This window comes from Musa acuminata, chromosome BXJ2-3 (assembly GCF_036884655.1).
Source record: "Musa acuminata AAA Group cultivar baxijiao chromosome BXJ2-3, Cavendish_Baxijiao_AAA, whole genome shotgun sequence".
Lineage (NCBI taxonomy): Eukaryota > Viridiplantae > Streptophyta > Magnoliopsida > Zingiberales > Musaceae > Musa > Musa acuminata.
Window position 1 is genome coordinate 42,903,368 of NC_088340.1, and position 19,544 is coordinate 42,922,911.

At 46.1% G+C, this 19,544-nt stretch overlaps 3 protein-coding genes across 7 annotated transcripts; 2 read left to right on the forward strand and 1 right to left on the reverse strand.

The window, feature by feature from the left end:
- Window positions 1-1,663: 1,663 nt before the first annotated feature.
- LOC103979910 (putative glutamine amidotransferase GAT1_2.1) lies at window positions 1,664-3,421 on the forward strand. Of its 2 annotated transcripts, none has more exons than XM_009396166.3 (4): window positions 1,664-1,778; window positions 1,847-2,580; window positions 2,667-2,873; window positions 2,956-3,421. In XM_009396166.3, exons 1-4 carry the CDS (start codon window positions 1,688-1,690, stop codon window positions 3,187-3,189), a joined length of 1,266 nt encoding a protein of 421 aa, XP_009394441.2. In that variant the 5' UTR covers window positions 1,664-1,687; the 3' UTR covers window positions 3,190-3,421. The 2 variants fall into 2 exon arrangements, with proteins under 2 accessions (XP_009394441.2, XP_064957403.1); XM_065101331.1 differs by having other exon boundaries at window positions 2,667-2,878; window positions 2,956-3,118.
- On the reverse strand, window positions 3,281-4,391 carry LOC135608442 (LEAF RUST 10 DISEASE-RESISTANCE LOCUS RECEPTOR-LIKE PROTEIN KINASE-like 2.4). The gene has a single exon (XM_065101332.1). The coding sequence runs from the start codon at window positions 4,148-4,150 to the stop codon at window positions 3,281-3,283; it is 870 nt and encodes a 289-aa protein (XP_064957404.1). The 5' UTR covers window positions 4,151-4,391.
- A 4,609-nt stretch (window positions 4,392-9,000) lies between these two features.
- LOC103979908 (LEAF RUST 10 DISEASE-RESISTANCE LOCUS RECEPTOR-LIKE PROTEIN KINASE-like 1.2) lies at window positions 9,001-19,310 on the forward strand. 4 transcript variants are annotated; one of them, XM_065101328.1, is made up of 4 exons: window positions 9,001-9,921; window positions 17,012-17,059; window positions 17,741-18,001; window positions 18,120-19,310. In XM_065101328.1, the coding sequence occupies exons 1-4, from the start codon at window positions 9,051-9,053 to the stop codon at window positions 19,052-19,054; spliced, it is 2,115 nt and encodes a 704-aa protein (XP_064957400.1). In that variant the 5' UTR covers window positions 9,001-9,050; the 3' UTR covers window positions 19,055-19,310. The 4 variants fall into 4 exon arrangements, with proteins under 4 accessions (XP_064957400.1, XP_018679601.2, XP_064957401.1 ...); XM_018824056.2 differs by having other exon boundaries at window positions 9,002-9,921; window positions 16,988-17,059; XM_065101329.1 differs by lacking the exon at window positions 9,001-9,921 and adding an exon at window positions 11,601-13,228.
- Window positions 19,311-19,544: the final 234 nt, after the last annotated feature.

Here is a 19,544-nt window from a genome sequence, read left to right on the forward strand (position 1 = left end):
TTTACATGTGAGAACAACAGATTACACTTTGAAGATCAAATCAAAATAACATAGGAATCAGCAGCTTTAACAATGTTAGAAACAATAAAATCAGCATTTTCTTCCACATTTTTTGTCGACTTCGATTGCCAATACATACATCATCGCATTGCTCTGTAGTAAATCGAAAGTCTTCAGGAATGGCAACAGTGTTGCTGTGAACAGTACTCTCCTTGTCTTGACGCATGTGTTCACTGTTGACGTGCATCACATCAATTGCTTTTCTCTGAACTTTATAGCTGTGGATTCGAGGATGAATGCGTCACATCATAAGTCGTTTCCTGGTCAGTGATTACTGCTTTTCTATGTAAAGCTTAGCTGTAATCAGAGTTTTCCGTGCAAGAACTAATGATTCTGATTCCAAACTCGAATCACTTGTTTTAGTTTTATTTTTTTAAAAAAATATTTGTTTATTTATTAAATTGTTAGTGATCATTTAAAAGGATATTTGATCATTTATGTCGTAGTCGATGGGTCAGTATAGTTTGGTTCGATCTCGAGTACGTAAAATCGTTCATGTGGCTACACGAATAAGGATGGTCGACGTCAGGTCGAGTCCAAGCTTCGGCTCTAGAATCGATCCGAAGTAGAGTAAGAAATTACTTTTCCTCCCTCATTGAGTTGTTGTTCCTTCCTCGTCGAGTTCCTACACACGAGCTGAAGTCGGAAGGAGAATTTTTTTACTCAATCTCCTCGAAGTTTAAGTCAATGTTGAGTGATGTTACGAGGAGTTTGAGTGTTCCTAGTTTGACCTCTGACGTCGATAAAGAAGTTAACCTTTATACCTGCGAACGAATATTGATCGTACATAGTTTGTTAATGGACATCGGCTCCTCGAGTGATCAACTTGTACCTTTTATGTGAGCATCGATTGATTTGCCTGGATTCGAGTCGTGCAATACTATTTCAAACTTTTCGAAATGGCTTGTATTATGCGACATCGTGCAAATGCCCATTTCATTTGACTTGAGGTATCATATTGATGCAGTGCATCATGTCATTTCTGAGGCTCTATGCAGTTGATGACTGTGCTCCACGTTAGTATTGATGTGGCTGCAGACTGTGATCACTAGCGTGATAGCTTCGGTCACTATTATTGTCGGAGATAAACGAGAGAGAGTGCGTGTGTTATCCGCGATGGATGACTTACTCGGTGACTCGGAACCGCCACCGTATACACCTGCCGGCACACCAACCGACGCTCTGCGCTCGCCACGTGGCATCTCGCCTCCCCCGCGCACCGCCTCGAAGCGAATCACCGACGGATCACCTGCGCGTGTCGCAATTAAACCACCCACATCAGCGTGACTCAGCCCGTCGCTTTCGAGGAATCCTCGTGAAGTTCACACGTGGACGTCGGCCGCTCGCCGAAGGAGGAAATATCGTGGCGGTAGAGGTGTAGATGATACCTTGTTCCGCCAAAATAGCAACTGAGTTGAAGCGGAAATGTAACGTTACACGCCAAACTACCAGCCTTTTAATTGGAGGTAGCGGACCACACAGACTGGTGAAACGCGGGCCCCTTTGCTGTTATCTCAAACGCGTAGGAAAAGCGGTGCCGGTTGAGGGTGAATGCCATCCTTCAGGTCAGTATAAATGGCAACGGGAAGGGGCAACGCGAGTAAGCCGCGTCGCGAACGGAGCAGAGATGGATTCGTCCGACTTGTTTCGAATCCTTCCCCGAGTTCTCATCGTCTCTCGCCGGACCGTTCGCAAGAACAAGTTCGTCGACTTCGTCGGTAAGAATCCATTCGTCTGCACATTGCAATAGCTTCAAGATTCGATGATTCGGCCTCTATTCTCGTAGGAGAGTACCATCTTGATCTTATTGTGGCCTACGGCGCTGTCCCGGTCATCGTGCCGCGAGTCGCTGGCATACACATGCTGCTGGAGAGCTTCGAGCCGATACATGGCGTGCTCCTCTGCGAGGGGGAAGACATCAACCCTGCGCTCTACGGTGCAGCTGATTTCTCCGGTCTCTCGCTTGGGGAGTTCGAGGAGGTCCGCCGCCTCCACGCCAGCGACACCGCCATCGACCACGAAAAGGACACGATCGAGCTCTGGCTTGCCAGGCTCTGCCTCGAGCGCAACATCCCCTTCCTCGGCATTTGCCGGGGCTCGCAGGTCCTCAACGTCGCTTGCGGCGGCACATTGTACCAGGACATCGAGAAGGAGATGGCGACCAAGTGTGAGGAGGGGAACGCCACAGCTCACATCGATTACTCTGACTATGACGGGCACCGGCATCCGGTGAGGGTGGCTGAGAACTCCCCGCTGCATGCTTGGTTTCGGGACTCGTTGGAGGAGGCGAAGATGGAGATCTGGATGAACAGCTATCACCACCAGGGGGTGAAGAGATTGGCGGATCGGTTCGTTCCGATGGCGTTTGCAAGGGATGGCTTGATCGAGGGGTTCTACGATCCTGTTGCTTACAACCCTGAGGAGGGGAAGTTCATCATGGGCTTGCAGTTCCATCCTGAGCGCATGAGACGGCCGGGAACAGAGGATTTCGATTATCCAGGATGCCCTGCTGCTTATCAGGTCAAATCGCTTTAATGTCTGCGACTTAGATCAGAAGACTTGGATGATCGTGTGTTCTTGGTGTTCATGGCGTTTTCGTCGTGCAGGAGTTTGTGAAGGCAGTGATCGCATACCAGAGGAAGGTTAGCAGCACAGCCGACATCGAGAATTGCCAGAGGCTGGGTGAGGAAATGGAGGAGAAAAGGAAGAACATCGTTCGGAGCTTCTCACTTGCAAAGCATGTGTACGTTTCTAAGCAGGAGATGCCTCCGGCGAAAGAACAAGACCTCCAAATAGGAGCCGAATTCCTCGAGGTAAGGTAACGCCGTGCAAAGCTTGAAAGATTGCAGAGAACACGGGCTGCTGTCTTACGCTCTGTGTTGTTACTCTGTCCAGGCAAATGCGGCACTGAACCCCCAGCAGGAGAAGAGGCTGAAGCAGATGGGAGCTACGGTGAGGAACGCGTCGTTCTATCTCGAGAAGATTAAGATGAACGAGGCGAGGAAGACGGCAGCAAGGATTACGATGGAGAAGATGTCCATCGAGCAGTTGTCGGAACTGCATTCCTTCTATCACATGATGGGCAAGATATGCTCAGAGGTGTTCGACAAAAAGCTGGAAGCAACTTGAGCTTGAAGAGATGAGTGATAGAAGAGATCTTTGATATAAGACTATGATATTGTCAAATATGGAGTGATAATTTTACATTCCATCAATCACATCATGGCCTTGGTGGCATTTGCAAGTCTGTAGCGCTCCCCTTCAACATCTCCACCACCTCGCTCATGGAAGGGCGGTTCTCAGGCATCATCTGTATGCACCATAACCCAACTATCATCATCTTTCTCGCGACCTCTCTGGTCTCTCTGGTCACACCGGCAACTCCTACATTGCAGTATCGATCAAGATCATCATAGAGACAGTGTGGGAAATAGACTTCACTGGTGTTCTCATTGGTTGCACCGATGCTGCTCCTTCCTCCAGCCATCTCCAGCAGCAGCATCCCGTAACTATAGACATCAGACTTACTGGAGACGACGCCGAACCCCCTGGAGAACACTTCTGGGGCGATATACCCGACCGTTCCTCTCGCATCCGCCATGGAAATGACGCTCACCTTCGGAGGGCACAACTTAGCCAGTCCGAAATCGGAGATCTTGGGGCAAAAGTCTTGGTCGAGAAGGATGTTGTGCGGCTTGATATCGAAGTGAACGATGCGAGTACTACAGCCGCCATGAAGGTACTCCAACCCTCGAGCGACGCCGAGTGCGATCTCGGACAGCTTCTCGCAACAAAACCGTGGTTCCTCCGTCGATTTGTCGGAGCAGATGAACTTCTCCAGCGATCCATTGGGCATGAAATCGTAGACGAGAGCTCTCTTTGATCCCTCCAAGCAGAAGCCGAGGAGGCCGACGATGTTGACGTGGGATGTGCGGCTGATGCTAGCGACCTCGTTGATGAATTCTTCTCCTCCATGGCCTTTGGTTGCTTTCAGTACCTTCACGGCGACCAAACGGCCGTCTTGGAGGGCGCCCTTGAACACAGAACCGAAGCCACCTTGGCCAAGCTTGTCATTGAAGGATTTGGTCATCCTCTTTATTTCCGAGTACCTGTACCGCTTGGGGGCGAGGATTCCACATTGACGGAGAAAGGCTTCGACACCCTGCGCACTGTTCCCACCGGACCGCCTCCGACAAGGAATACAGCAATTTTGACGGTCAAAAGCTTCAACATCTGGCGACTTTCTAAAACGTAGAGCGTAGATCACACGAAGGAATAAGCACAGCAAGGATATGCCTCCAATCACACTCCCTATATAAAATAAAAGGAGAAACAAACAAATAATAATAAATCACACGAAGAAAAATATAGTTGTATGCTTAAAGTTTGTTTCTTTTCTAAATGATGAAAATAATCAGGTAAGTGAAATAGGAAAAATGAAAAGAACTGATAATTATTTTACCTATTGCGATCCCCGTTATCTTTTTAATCTTCGGATGAACTACAATAGCAACTGCTGCTTGGGAAGAAGACAGTTTTCTTGAGAATTAAAACCTTGATCGAGCAAGATGTAAATAACAGTGTAAAGAAATAATCACACACAAGTTATCTTAAATAAGTCTTGAACACATGTTTCGTATATTAAATATATAATTATTTTTGAATGTTTGTGTTTGTCGGATTTATACTGTCTATCTATCTCGAATCTGAAAGCTCAAAGTTTGAGCTTCAAAATGTCATCATAATGCCTTTTGAGCTTCAAAATGTCATCAAACCTAATCTGATTTCCCAATTCCGAAGCTGAATTAAAGACATGAAACGTCATGTAATACTAGAATTATACCCAAGCAGAGGTTTCCGAACGCGCACCTTTATTAGAAAGATAACATGTTCCAACGGTTGAATTATGTGGGCAGAAGCAGGTGTGGCTCTCCGGAGAGAGCCCGGCAAAGCCGCAGCGCCCACCTGACTCGACGCAGTCACGACACCACCTCTCCCCTGCCTCCCAACGCAGCGAGAACCCCCCCTTCACTGCGTCGCTAAAGCTCCGCTTCCCGGACCCGATCTCGACCGCCGCTGCTTGGTGTATGGGCACCACTACCATCGAGCTGCAGTTTCCAAGGATCTCCATGTGGGTCTCACCGGTAAGCTGGTAATACCCGTGACGACCCCTGGCGCCGCCCGGTGCGCAACCCATGTCAGGCACGTCGAGAATCGGAGGTGAGAGGGCGGTGCAGTTGACGAACACCGTGACGTTCACGTCCCGGTCGCTGTAGCTGTACATAGAGAAGTCGAGGGTGGTGTTTCGGTACGGCTGAGGGCACGACTGGTTGACGAAGGGTGGGTCGACGACGGTAATGAGGCGGTTCAAGTAATCTATATCCTTGACGACGTATCCCTTGCCGTCGATCTCGATCATCATGGAAGTATTGTTCTTGCTGCAAGAGACATAGTATCCCGGGTAGCTACAGTAGTCGGCACGTCCGTCGACGCGAAACGGGTAGCTGATGTTGATCTTAGTGCCTCCGCAAGAGTATGTGTAGGGAGCACAATCCGCATACCGATAGTAGCTCTCCGAGGAAGAAGGTGGAGTCAATGACAGGGCGAGGAGGAGAAGGATAGATGGAAGAGGAGATCTTAAGGATGGATGCATTTGGCTCTTGCCACAGAGCTTGGAGGAAGCAAGAGGAGGTGGAGGCATGGAGTTGAGAGTGTCTTTGGGTCTTTAGAAGTTGGGAGGAAATTGATGAGGTTCGGATTTATTTGTCTGTTGCATGACGATGAGATCAAATAGCTTGCTTGTATACATACATCGTGGACTAAGTCTTCGAATACGGTAGTCGATGATTCATGACACTACCTACATATGCTTAGATTTAGTGTGGCCAAGTCAAAGGTCGCGTTTTGGAGGAGTCGTTCCGGAGCCATTTTTTCCTACCAGTCTATTGGAGAAAATGGATTTCTCTGATTTTTCGAAGAGATTGATTACATCAAACCACGTATCACATCCAAGTAAGTGTTGGGAGGGAGAGAAACTTTGGGAAAATGAAAACAAATTGACAATGACAAACAATAAAAAATATATCAAAAAACTGATGTCAAATTAGTGTGAATGATTTGTCCACTTTGACTATCTTCAATTAGCTGAGCTACTGCATGCGGCCAGAAACCCAGCAAGGAAACACTGAAATTGATCGAGCAGTGGCAGTAGAAAAGAGCGAGTAAATACGAAGATATACTGACTGACAGACCTGCACAATGGGGATGAAATGTCTTTACTCCATTCGAGCAGAAGCAGGCGAAATCCCAGGTGGAGTTGATCGTCCGGTTGAGCCCACACCGCCCGCCGGAGCGCTCGCAGCTGCCGCAGTCGCCGGAGGTCACGTTTGGCCAACTCAAATTGAATCCACTCTGCAACACCCCTCCGTATCGGGTAGGTAAGTCATCTACAATATAAGCCAGCAGCACGTCCGTGGAAGATGGTGATAAGACTCTCTCATCATTTCGGTCGTGAAGACATAGGACCGGTTTCCACCAGCGGAGCCGAGGTAGGGGATGTGGAGATCCGGTGGGCCGTCGATGCAAACTCTATAATCCTAACGGTGTTGATCTACAGTTTACCCTCTATAAGGTACTTTCCTATGATATTCACTCCGTGAGACCTAGAATTCTCTTTTGAGGAGATCCATCCTATGTGATGAAGATATGCTATTCTTGAGCCAAGATCTATGATTTTGATGTTATTCTGATCCTCTAGTTATTCTAGAGAAGACCTACTGTAAACCTGTTATCATTATTATTGATAGTGGAAGTTTGAGGTGGACTGCGGTCCCGTGGTTTTTCCCACATTGGGTTTTCCACGTTAAAAAGATTTGGTCTCACTGTGTGATTGATTTATTGCTCTATTGTTTATGCTGTGCTGATTGATATTAGCATTTTCATATCAAGTTGATATTTTGATGAGGAACCTATTTTAATATATAAAGAGGAAAAAGAATTATTCCGCATTAACATGTTTCTTCCCAACACTCGAGTGCACTCTTCACGGACAAAGACGATGTCGACGTCGACGAGGGAGATGGTACGGGTTTCGTAGTCGATGTTGGTGACTGAGTAATTGCTGGAGGGAAGGTGGATGCTCGGGGTGTTGTTCCGGCAAATCAGCTCGAAGCCTCGGTAACCGCAGTGGGAGTGGAGGGAAGTGGAGTCGTCATGGACGAGCCAGGATGGGTAGGCGATGCTGGTTACGTTGCCACAGCTTGATATGGCTACGCCGCAGGCAACGTTGGAAGGATGGCTGATGGCGGGAACGAAGAGACAGGGCGGAGATGGGAAGCGAAGGATATGTCATAGTTCGATATGGTTTCCATGACATCGAGACTGATCGAGTCATGGATGGAGCGAGAGGATACATACTAATTCGATGTGGTTTCATATTTCTACCTTATTCAAGATTTAGGAGAGCCATATATTTAAGACATTTTGAATTTAATTTCTTGTTTTTAAAATTCAAGAATATATATATATAAATAACTCCACAGTAGCTTTTGCGGGAAACAACTTTGAGAGCCGTGGCCTCGGGGCCGACGCGGCTCGGTTCGGGTTCAGATGTCGGGATCTCTCCGGGGCGTGCCTCGAGCCCGCGAGGTCGGTCCGGTGCGATGGTCCGATCGGGACGGGGTCGCCGTGTCCTCCGGCCAGGAACTCCTCGTCCGCGCGGTCGGCGGGGACCCTCGGCTTCGCACCTGCACAAAGGTTGGGTCGGGAAGCTCGACCCGACCCCTCCGACGATCAAGTTAGAAGAAGATGTGGAGGGGGTTTCGGATGAAGAGGTGTTTGGAGTGACTCTCCTCTGTCCCCCCCGCTTGTTCAGAGTGCGAGGGTATTTATAGGGGAGTTTGGTGTTACTTGACGTGCCCGCCTGCAGGAGGCAAGCTGATAGCGTCTGACATAGGCGCTGGCGTAGCGTGAAGAACCGTGCCTGAGTAGGCGTTAATGTGCCTTGGCCGGTGTTCCGGCTAGGTTGACCGAGTGCAGTCACGTCGATCGAGGCATGAGGCGTCGATTGACGTCAGCCGAGTCTTATCATAATTACTATCCTCATCAATAGTGATGAGGGTAATAATGGCGACATGACGCGGCACGATGTCAGCCACGCTTGGACGACACTCTGCCCGAAGAGGGCAATAATGCCGACGCGATGTGCGCTAATGTCTCCCGCTCTCAGACAACGACTTCATCGTTGTCTGACCCAACACGCTCGACCGAGGCAGAGGAGAACGACGACTGAGGCACACCCATACCCTGCGGCAGTTCGACTCTTCATACAACGCCAACAACAATATCAAACGCCATCAGATGTACGAGCCTGTCTCCTGCAGGCAGGCACGCCAAGTAACACCAAACTCCCCTATAAATACCCTTGCAGAGGAGAGACACACACTAAAACACTTCTTCTCTTAAAACCCCCTCCACATCTTCCTCTAACTTGATCGTCGGAGGGGTCGGGCCGAGCACCCCGGCCCGACCTTTGTGCAGGTGTGAAGCCGAAGGTCCCCGTCGGTCCCGTAGGCGAGGAGTTTCTGCCCGAAAGAGACGATTACATTGTCCCGATCGGACACCGCCCCCGACCTCCTCAACGGGCTCGAGGAACGCCCCCAAGGAGATCCCCGTCTTTCGGATCCGAACCGAGCCGCGTCGACCCCGAGGCCACGGCTCAAAGTTGTTTCCCGCAACAAGTAGCAATGATGCTGATGATCCGAGGACTGTTCTAACACCTTGTCTGCATCTAAGAAAGCTCTACATCCAAGGGCATGAAGTCTTTCTCCCATCACCGTCGTCTTTGTACTGCACGGCAAAGCCTCAGCATCTCACCGTCCCTATCTCCATTCAAGCAAGACGCTCTCAAGATAAAAGCCAAGGAACAAGAAAAGTAAGCAAAGAAAGATCCATTCTTCGTTCCATCTACTCAAAGCACTCGAAAGTAGGTCATGCAAAACCCAACAATGGTAAGGTCTTCTTACCACTACCGCCCCCTTCCGTCCTTCCCCAACCCAAACATGAACTCCAAATTCCCCACACCTCCTCTTCCCATCTCAGCCTTTTTCTTTCTTCTCCTCCTTTTCTCCGTTCCCGCCATCAGCCATCCTTCCAACGTTGCCTGCGGCGAAGCCATATCAAGCTGTGGCAACATCACCAACATCACCTACCCATTCTGGCTCGTCCATGACGACTCCACTTCCCTCCGCTCCCACTGCGGTTACCGAGGCTTCGAGCTGATTTGCCGGAACAACACCCCGATCATCCACCTTCCCACCGGCAACTACACAGTCACCAACATCGACTACAAAACCCATACCATCTCCCTCGCCGATACCGACATCGTCTCCGTCCGTGAAGAGTGCCCTCGAGTGCATCACAACCTCACCTTCGATCCCGACTCAGTTCTGCGCTACGCTCCCTCCGACGTCAACCTCACCTTCTTCTTCGACTGCACCGACGGCCTACCGGATCTCCACATCCCCTGCCTCGGCTCTGCTGGTGGAAACCGGTCCTATGTCTTCACGACCGAAACGATGAGGGATTCTTATCACCATCTTCCTCGGACGTGCCGCGCCGTCGTCGTCGTGCCCGTCCTGCGGGACGTGCTGATGGCTTATATTGCAGACGACTTACCTGCCCGATACGGAGGGGTGTTGCAGAGTGGATTCAATTTGAGCTGGCCAAACGTGACCTCCGGCGACTGCGGCAGCTGCGAGCGCTCCGGCGGGCGGTGTGGGCTCAACCGGACGATTAACTCCACCTGGAATTTCACCTGCTTCTGCTCGGATGGAGTAAAGACATTTCATCCCCATTGTGCAGGTATGTCAGTCAGTATATCTTCGTATTTACTCGCTCTTTTCTACTGCCACTGCTCGATCTATTTCAGTATTTCTTCACTGCATTACCACCTTCCGTAGTTCATCTAATTAGACTCGGTCAATTTCATTGCATGGTCCTCTCACTCCTGATCTAGAGATTAGAACGGGAATGGTGGCCTGTCACATCCTCTGTTGAAGTAAGTGTTTCGTGGAGTTACGGAGGAAGATGCCCTCTGACTCGTCTTCCATGCACTGCTTTTGACTTGGCCAGACATAAAAAATTAGGACGAGACAGGCCACTTACCCACTTGGTATCATTAGCAGCAGGAGGCTTTTGCGGCGGACCCCACACCCCACTTTGTGAGTGAGCGGAAAGCTGTTGCGAGGTGGGATAAAAGTTGGGTCGCCAGGCTTTATTCGCCACTTTTAGCTATCCTCCTTGGCTTTCTTGACTTTTAATTTGACTTTAGTGCTTACTCACTCACAATCGACGGCTGTCCTTTTAGTTTTCGTTTAAAATCAGAAATAGCCGATTTGACTTTAGAGCAAATTTATTAGGGTGGAAGCCAACTTTACTAACCTATTTCAAGTTGCTTAGGATTTCAGTGCACTTGATAAGTCAGATTTTGGTGATATGATGCATCGGGGATTTAGATCTAATGTGAGTTCGTCGCTTGAGCTTGTTACAAGTTCGAGAAAATGGAGGATTCAGTAGATGCTCTTATAAAAAATAAGTTATTGTTAACGGACTCTCAAACCATGATCGAGGTGTCAGCGTGGCTTGGTTCGACCCTCGACGTGTAGGATCATCTGTGCGGTTGGTTGATGGATGGGAGCCTCTGTCGGGTCAGGTTGAGTTAGAGCCTCGTCTCCCAAGTACGATTTTCTCCTTTGGAGAATGTCTTACTTCTTTATCGCTGGACACCTGCACATAAGACAAGGTCAAGAGGTGGAGTTCTCGACTCGACCCCTCCGAATGTTAAGTCAATATCGAGCAGAGTTTTTTTTCGAAGCAAAGGATCCCCCTACCTAATATCGGTTATGAGGCTTTTATACCTGAGAGTGAGGGTCGATCGTAGTGATATAATAATGGTGGTCGACTCCTTGAGCGATCGACTTGTACCTTTGTGCGAGCGCTGATCGACCTGCATGGAATGACACCACATGGTATCGTTCTGAGTTTTCCGGAGTGACTTTGTATCGTACTAAGTTGTCTCGTGCAGCTTCGGACGACGCGAGAAGGGGCGACTGTCTTCCCAAGTTCGAGATGACACATCCGATGCGACGCTCCATCTCAGCCTCAAGGCTGCACGTTCACGCTGGCATGTTTGCTCACTATGGCCATGAGAGCGATACTAGAATATGCCTAATAAATTAGTAGAGATTCAAATGATTTGAGAACGTAATAGAGTATATTTTCTCGAATAGGATCAAGAACACGATTGGATTTAAGAGCAAACTTATGAAATAATTATGTAAAATGGTCGACCATCATTAGTCATGAGGTAATGCACTAAATAGTTGAACGTTGTAGTTATGGGATAACAGTTAGTTCGAGTGATCCTTCTTATTAGCATAATGACATCTCTATATGATAATGATTTGATTGTCATATCGGACTAACAAGATATACAATAGGTATAACGTGCTATTGGAATGCTCAAGTGTTAGACCCTCATATTAGATATATAACATAGTAGATCACCGAGATTGCAATCTCCTTGGATGTTGATGATTTGGTTCCTTGATCGACTCATACAAAAATCAATCATTAAGTAATGATGACAAATCATCAAATCATGCACCATGATCGAGCTAACTTATGGTGGTTATGGCTATAGAGAACCGAAACAATGCTGATAGCTCGCACCATCGCACCTCTTATCAAAGATGAAAACAAGCAATATGCATCTATAACTTGAATCCTATCCATAATTGGACTAATAATAGCCAAAAATGTTCTAGAAAGACAGATTACGACGACGAAGACGGAAACGAGTTATTTGCCAGCTATACTATACTATACTATACATTTGAGCATGAAGAGGACTTCCACTGTCTTTGGTCAAACAACGGAGACAGCCACACCCTTCTTCTTCACGTCCGCGGACCATTGGTGCCTTCTTTAAAGGCGTTCAATTCTTTGACTGACCTCAGCCTTAGAGTTCAAGCCAATAATGGCGTCAAGGTCTCCGCTACCACCCAGGTTTAGTCTCGACAAGAATCATCGGTCCCATGTGCAGGGACGAAGAATCGAATCAGTGATCTCTTCTCGTATCGGACGTCATGTTTTGATCTCCAAGTCGCATCACACGGAAAGCAATCCCATCACTGCCCGGTCAAAGGTGGAAGAGACAGCACCGACCTCGCCAAATTTCCAAAAGCCACTTTCGTGCTACCTTCCGAAGACCCAAAGACACGCCGTATTCCTTGTTGGGAAGGCCACTTTAGCTAAAGCCGAAGAACGCTGTACTCCATGTCTCCACCTCCTCTTGCTTCCTCCGATCTCTGTGGCAAGAGCCAAATGCATCCAGGCTTAGGATCTCCTATTCCATCTATCCTTTTACTCCTCGCCCTGTCATCGACTCCACCTTCTTCCTCGGAGAGCTACTATCGGTATGCGGATTGTGCTCCCTACACATACTCTTGCGGAGGCACTAAGATCAACATCAGCTACCCGTTTCGCGTCGACGGACGTGCCGACTACTGTGGCTACCCGGGATACTATGTCTCTTGCAGCAAGAACAATACTTCCATGACGATCGAGATCGACGGCAAGGGATACGTCGTCAAGGATATAGATTACTTGAACCGCCTCATTACCGTCGTCGACCCACCCTTCGTCAACCAGTCGTGCCCTCAGCCGTACCAAAACACCAGCCTCGACTTCTCGATGTACAGCTACAGCGACCGGGACGTGAACGTCACGGTGTTCGTCAACTGCACCGCCCTCTCACCTCCGATTCTCGACGTGCCTGACATGGGTTGCGCACCGGGCGGCGCCAGGGGTCGTCACGGGTATTACCAGCTTACCGGTAAGACCCACATAGAGATCCTTGGAAACTGCAGCTCGATGGTAGTGGTGCCCATACACCAATCAGCGGCGGTCGAGATCGAGAACGGGAAGCTGAGGTTTAGCGACGCAGTGAAGAGGGGGTTCTCGCTACGTTGGGAGGCAGGGGAGGGGTGGTGTCGTGACTGCGTCGAGTCAGGTGGGCGCTGCGGGTTTGCCGGGCTCTCTCCGGAGAGCCACACCTGCTTCTGCCCACATAATTCAACCGTTGGAACATGTTATCCTTCTAATAAAGGTGCGCGTTCGGAAACCTCTGCTTGGGTATAATTCTAGTATTACATGACGTTTCATGTCTTTAATTCAGCTTCGGAACTGGGAAATCAGATTAGGTAAAATGTCTTTTGAGCTCTAACGTGACTAGAAATTTTCGCCCGCCATTAATCCCACAGCCTACGAGATGGATGGCTCTTCCCAAAGTGGCTGCACATGTATGTGTATTCGCATCAATTTTATCGGATTGTGTACCACATTCAAATCCTTCGGTTTCTTGTGCCGTTCATCTCACCATTATCTGACTTGATATCGCGTCAACGGTCCAAGCACGCAAACCATGATGATTTCGTGGTGCATAAGTAGCCGCATAATCCGGTTCAGTTGCCTGATCGCGTTGGGACTCAAGTGGATTTGGGTTGAACCGGACCGGTGAGTGAGAAAGCCGACTCAAATTGGGACGGTGCATTCCCACACTCTTGTTGACGGTTGCAGCACGTGTCCGCAGGCTCTGCATCTCTTCTTCCTCCCCCTCCGCTTCCCCTTATGTGGATCCTAAAACCCTAATGAGACTTAAAGAATCCCTCTGCGTCTTCTCTTTGCTGCTCATGTTGGTGGGAAAGAAGGCGGCCCGGGTCTCGGCCGTGGCCCCAACAATGGCGGACTGTGAGCCGAGGAGCTGCGGGAATGGGGTGAACGTGAGCTACCCGTTCTGGCTCAGAGGGCAGCAACCATCCTACTGCGGCTTCCCTCTTTTCATGATCATCTGCGGGAATGGCAGCTACAGCCCCGTTCTTGAGATCCTCGGCCACAAGTTTTACGCCCTAAACATCTTCTACGACAACCAGTCGGTCCTCCTCACCGCCGTCGAGTTCTTTGATGATTCGTGCCCCTTGCCCTATGAAAATTTTGGTTTCGACTCTAGCATCTATCCTTTTAGCATCAGCTCCCTTAACAGGAACGTCTACTTCCTCCTCAATTGCTCGAATGAACTCTGGGGATATGAAAGCATAGCTTGTGCTCGAAATTTGGCCTACTTCGGCGGCGAGTACAACATGTCGACCCGACTAGACTTGGCTAGCCTTGGTTGTGTGCTTGATATCGTGCCGGTAGTGGAGTATTTCAATGCGAGCAACGGTGACGCTGCTGCGCTTCTGAGGAGAGGGTGGTTGTTGGATTGGGCTTCACCGGATTGTACTGAGTGCACGGCTGGCGGCGGCAGATGCGGCTTCAATGATACGATGGGGAGATTCATGTGCATCTGCCCTGATGGAGTTCGCTCCAGTAGCTGCAGTAAGTACTAGGAATTAAGAGAAACATAACTTCATTGATTTTTTTATGGTTCTTAATAATTACGAGTGTTGTGAATGGGAGATCTTGAAGCATGAGACGCTACCTTTTCACCAGAATTTAGCAGATAAGAATTTGAGTTTCATAGCTCGGGGTCGGTTCATGTAGCTCCAGGATTAGTATTAGGAAACATGGTTTTCCTGAGAGTTCTCAGGTTTCAGCATCTATTATGCTCCAAGATTCTGCCTATTGTCTTTGGCTGATTGCCGATTACCTTTTGGATGCGAGTCGGTCAATTTATAGGTATCATGTTATTTCTTCATCAGCACTGGAGTCCTTAGTTGATTAACCTCTAACCTTTAAGTCGTATATTTTGCATTCGTGTGATTCAGCCAAAGAGTAGCATTTAGAGAGTACAATCTGATAATTTTATCTGCCGTCGACTGTTTTTTGGACTGAACAGGGCACAGCATGGTTGCTTAGATTTGTACAACTGGTTGATGCTTAGTCCTTATATTAGTTCCTCCTGAATGTGTATTAATGAAAAAGTTCTCGCTTCTCTTTTATGTCGTTGTCATGCCTCCCTGCTCATCACCCATGTAGAGATTTTCTCCTCTCTCTAAAGGCATTTTTATTTTATTATACTGCAAATAAAAAACACTCTTCAGTGATTTAAGCTCTCTATTGTGTCTTGTGTTGCTATCTTTTTATTTGAAGATTTTACACCCATTCTTTGGTTGCTTTCAAGACTCTGTTATTCTAACACCCATAAATGAGTTCGATGACTTTGAAAACTATTTCTTCTGATGAACAGGTTAACTGCGAGAGATTTATTTCACTGGTCTGTCTAATCTAAAAAGAATTCATTATCAAACATATCAAATTATTAAGTGATTGAATTACGGTAGTATGCTGATTAGAATGCCATTGAGACTAAGAAATCTAATTTCAAAGTTTTGACCATATTTTTAGAACCTCCTTTGATATTAGATGAGCATATGCCTTGTAAAGAATCTGATATGGTAACTAACCTAGAGGATCTTTTTTAATTACTGTTTCCTATGCCTCGTTTAAACAGTTTTCTGTTTTCTTTATCTTCTTCCATTTGATTTCAGTTTTTGCTGATAATCTGAAGCCAGCCTCATAAATTACTTCCTCCTATCCAAGAGCACACTAATTTTCATAACTTGCATGAATCAGTATTAACTTAAGAATTAAGACTACAATGTAAGGTGGTAAATTGTAATATTGGAAGCTATGTTGTTCATAAGTCATCACTCTCATAACTTATCTCTAGGTATTCCTTCCTCCTTTTTTTTTGTACATCACACACTTGGTGGAATCAGGCCACACATGGGAACAATCATCGACCGCTGAGGAAGGGAAGAACCAAAAGTTATGCGCCCAAGGGGATTCAACCTAGTGATTCATTAAAAGAAATTTGACTGCCTTAACCATCCAAGCTCGTAGACATCAATAGTTTTTTCCTCCATTAATGGGGATTCCACAGAGAGAATTTGTCTGCTTTTGTTTGTGTATATCTGTATTAGCTAAAACTGCTTTCATTTGTTGGTCTTTTGCATTGGAAGAATTTTGAAGGACTAGTTACTGAAGCCGACTGCATTCTTTCCCTTACTACTGCCTAATTGAATTTTCGTATGAATATTCTATGCTTAAGTTTTTCACTTGCAGTCTTGCGAAGATCACATTCAATCAGATGCCCTTTCTTTCTGAACACCAATATATATTAATGTGGCTAATAAAAAACTTCATTCCATTTAATGCATAGACCAAAAACCCTTGTATCCTTCGATATTTTTCTTCATGAAGAGGCGTACAGAACCTGTGATCCTGATCTGTGGCTCTTACTCTTAGGAATCTTACATTGCTTTCCCTTATTTCACAGTTCTTATCTCTCAGGCTAATCACAGCCCTTGTTCCTCATGCTAATATTTATCTTCTACTTAACCCAGCAATTTGCTTTTGGCTTGCAGATTGATAGATTTAGCCATGGTTTTTTCAACTAAATCAAGAATTCCACTCAGTGAAAAATAATGATCTTTTTTTAGTATATTTTATAAACATTGTATATATGCTTTCTGTTTTGTACTGACACCAGTGATTTTACTGGAAGTTGCGTAATCTGATAGAAAACAAGGTGTAAGGTCTGCTTTCTGTCAGCTTCTCATAGTTGCACAGTTGTCAAATAACGGCCAGGAACAAATTAAAATAAAGAAGCTTTTGTGGAGATACATGTTGCACGGCATGGCAGCGGGAGAAAGACTAATACTAACCAAGTTGCTTCTCTCACTGATAATTGAAAATATTACAGTTGAATTTAGTTTACCAATAATGAAATTTCCACATCAATATAGTGGCTTAGAAAAAAAGGTTTGCTGATAGAGTTATGAAGAAATAGATTATGTGAACATTATTCCTTTACATTGTTTTTTACATGCTGCTTAATCAAGGTTATAATTTTCAATGATCTCAAGGATATTGTTTTCCCATGCTACAGAACGTGTTGGTCATCAGAAGAAAGCAAAGATAAAGGGGATCATAATAGGTAAAGAACTTTTCTCTATTCTTCCATCAGTTTAAACAGTTTCCACATTCTTTTTGTTCCCATTTTTTTATGCAAAATACATGCCTCTTATTTTTTATTGCTGAGTTGAGTAAGTAACTTTTGCTTGATCAATGAATTTGCAATCTACGAAACATGATACTGAATTTGTTTGTTAATTTGTGTGGTCTTAAGATTTGCTGCCTTATGGGCATTGATAAAATCCAGGTTTATAATTTCAGTAGGACATGTCAACTTAATGTTTCAAAAAAACTAGTTTTTCCTGCTTGAATAGTCATTTCCCAAGTTAAGTCCTATAGAGAACAAAAATGATATTAATATACATGTCATGTTTCTCCTGTTCTTTTCATCATTGTTCATCTCCTTTGACTATCAGCACAATCTGACCATTGACCGGACTCAAAAATACAAGGGGAAAAAAAATCTGGAAGCAAAAGCCTATAGAGATATCTGGTAATCAAATTAATATATTTTCCCTGAAAGATTCATCTCACTAAAAGAAAACATATCTGGTAACCAAAGAATTACTCAACTTTAAGTTACTTCAGGAAATTGTTATAATATGCAGAAGTTTCAGTACTCCAATCCTGTACTATAATTATTTGCTGTGTAGTTCCTACAGTTTTATGTGGCTTACTTCTCTGTTATTTACCTTGACAACAGGTGTTTCTGCAGCAACTTGTTTCTTTCTCCTACTTTGCACTTGTTATCGCTTCTACAGGCACAAAAAGAAGCGACAATTCCCCCCATCCTCCAAATCCCTTTCTCAAAGTGCCAGTTTGAAGCCATCCTTGATGGATCCTGAAATGGACAGTGCCCTTTTGCAGACTCATGTCTTCTCGTATGCTGAACTAGAGGAGGCCACCAACAAGTTTGATGCCTCTGATAAACTTGGTGATGGAGGCTTTTGCACTGTTTATAAAGGTGCTGAAGAATAGGTGTTTCAAACTAATTTTAGATCAACTAACGATCCATATGCCATCCTATTCTTTACATACACTGGTTGAATCGATCGTTAGATCACATGGCTTCTTATCTTCAGGTAAGCTTCAAGATGGACGTACTGTTGCAGTCAAGCGACTATACGAGAACAACTACAGGCGGGTTGAACAGTTCATGAATGAGATACAGATCCTATCACGCCTCCGTCATCAGAGACTTGTTATCCTCTATGGCTGCACGTCTCACCAAAGTCGGGAGCTCCTTCTCGTGTACGAGTTTGTGTCAAATGGCACTTTGGCGCATCACCTCCATGGTTCCGGGGCAAGTCAATGCATCCTCACATGGCCAATGCGTCTGAGAATTGCCATTGAGACAGCTGATGCACTTGCCTACCTCCATGCAGTCAACCCACCAGTCATACACCGAGATGTCAAAACTAATAACATTTTACTTGATAGCAACTTTCATGTCAAAGTTGCAGATTTTGGGCTTTCACGTCTCATCCCCAAGGATGTCACACATATCTCTACTGCTCCACAGGGCACACCAGGATACTTGGACCCTGAGTACCATCAGTGCTTCCAGCTCACCGACAAGAGTGATGTTTACAGCTTTGGAGTTGTACTATTCGAACTTATAACCTCCAAGCCTGCTGTCGACATGACTCGGAACCGGAGCGAGATCAATTTGGCTAACATGGCAATAACCAGAATCCAGAAAGGCGAACTTGAGCAATTGGTGGACGCTGCCCTAGGGTATCAATCGGATGAGGTTACAAGGAAGATGATCACCATGGTGGCAGAAGTGGCATTCAGGTGTTTGCAACCAGATGGGGACATGAGGCCACCCATAAAGGAGGTCCTCGAGGTGTTGCAAGCAATAGAGAGCGATGGGAACAGACCAGAGAAGAAGGAACATGGTGTTGCTGAGAGTCGAGATGATGCTGAGTTGCTGAAGAATACCGAACCATTCTCTCCTGATTCGGTCATGAACAGGTGGACCAGTAGGTCTACGACACCGCAAGCTAGTGAATGATAGTAAGATTATGTTGTTTCTTCTTTAAATTTGCACAGGGCAATCAAAATGCCCACTGTCAGCATATACAACCTTCTATTTTCAAGGTCCAGGTTTCTCTAATGAGTTTGATCGAGGAAATGTACATAGCAGAAAAGATTTCTGATCTTTGATTCACATATTTTCATGCAGCTCCTGTGAGCATGCTGTTACAGTAAGCTTCTTAGTGTAAGAGCTTCTATTTTCTCTATTAATTATATCTTTAATTCAGTAGGAAGCTGAGATCTAATCTTGGAAGTCTGGAATTGTTAGAGCTGTGAAGTTTCATTATGAGTTTCTCAACCATGGCCTGATTTCTAGGTTGCTTCTTTTTCTTGATGAGAAGATATCATCATCAAAGTTTGTTCAGTTATTTTAGGTTTGATCCTGTGCGTATTTATTATTAACTTAAGAAGAAAAGATTTGTGAATGTAATTATTTTTTGTTTGACAAGAAATTTGGAATCATTGGC

Coding starts and splice junctions, on each gene's coding strand:
- LOC103979908 (XM_018824056.2), top strand. CDS start 9,051: ATGCAAAACCCAACAATGGTAAGGTCTTCTTACCACTACCGCCCCCTT. Junction 9,922..16,987: donor ATTTCATCCCCATTGTGCAG/GTATGTCAGTCA, acceptor CAATGATCTCAA/GGATATTGTTTTCCCATGCT. Junction 17,060..17,740: donor GATAAAGGGGATCATAATAG/GTAAAGAACTTT, acceptor CCTTGACAACAG/GTGTTTCTGCAGCAACTTGT.
- LOC135608442 (XM_065101332.1), bottom strand. CDS start 4,150: ATGACCAAATCCTTCAATGACAAGCTTGGCCAAGGTGGCTTCGGTTCT.
- LOC103979910 (XM_009396166.3), top strand. CDS start 1,688: ATGGATTCGTCCGACTTGTTTCGAATCCTTCCCCGAGTTCTCATCGTC. Junction 2,581..2,666: donor GATGCCCTGCTGCTTATCAG/GTCAAATCGCTT, acceptor TTCGTCGTGCAG/GAGTTTGTGAAGGCAGTGAT. Junction 2,874..2,955: donor TAGGAGCCGAATTCCTCGAG/GTAAGGTAACGC, acceptor TACTCTGTCCAG/GCAAATGCGGCACTGAACCC.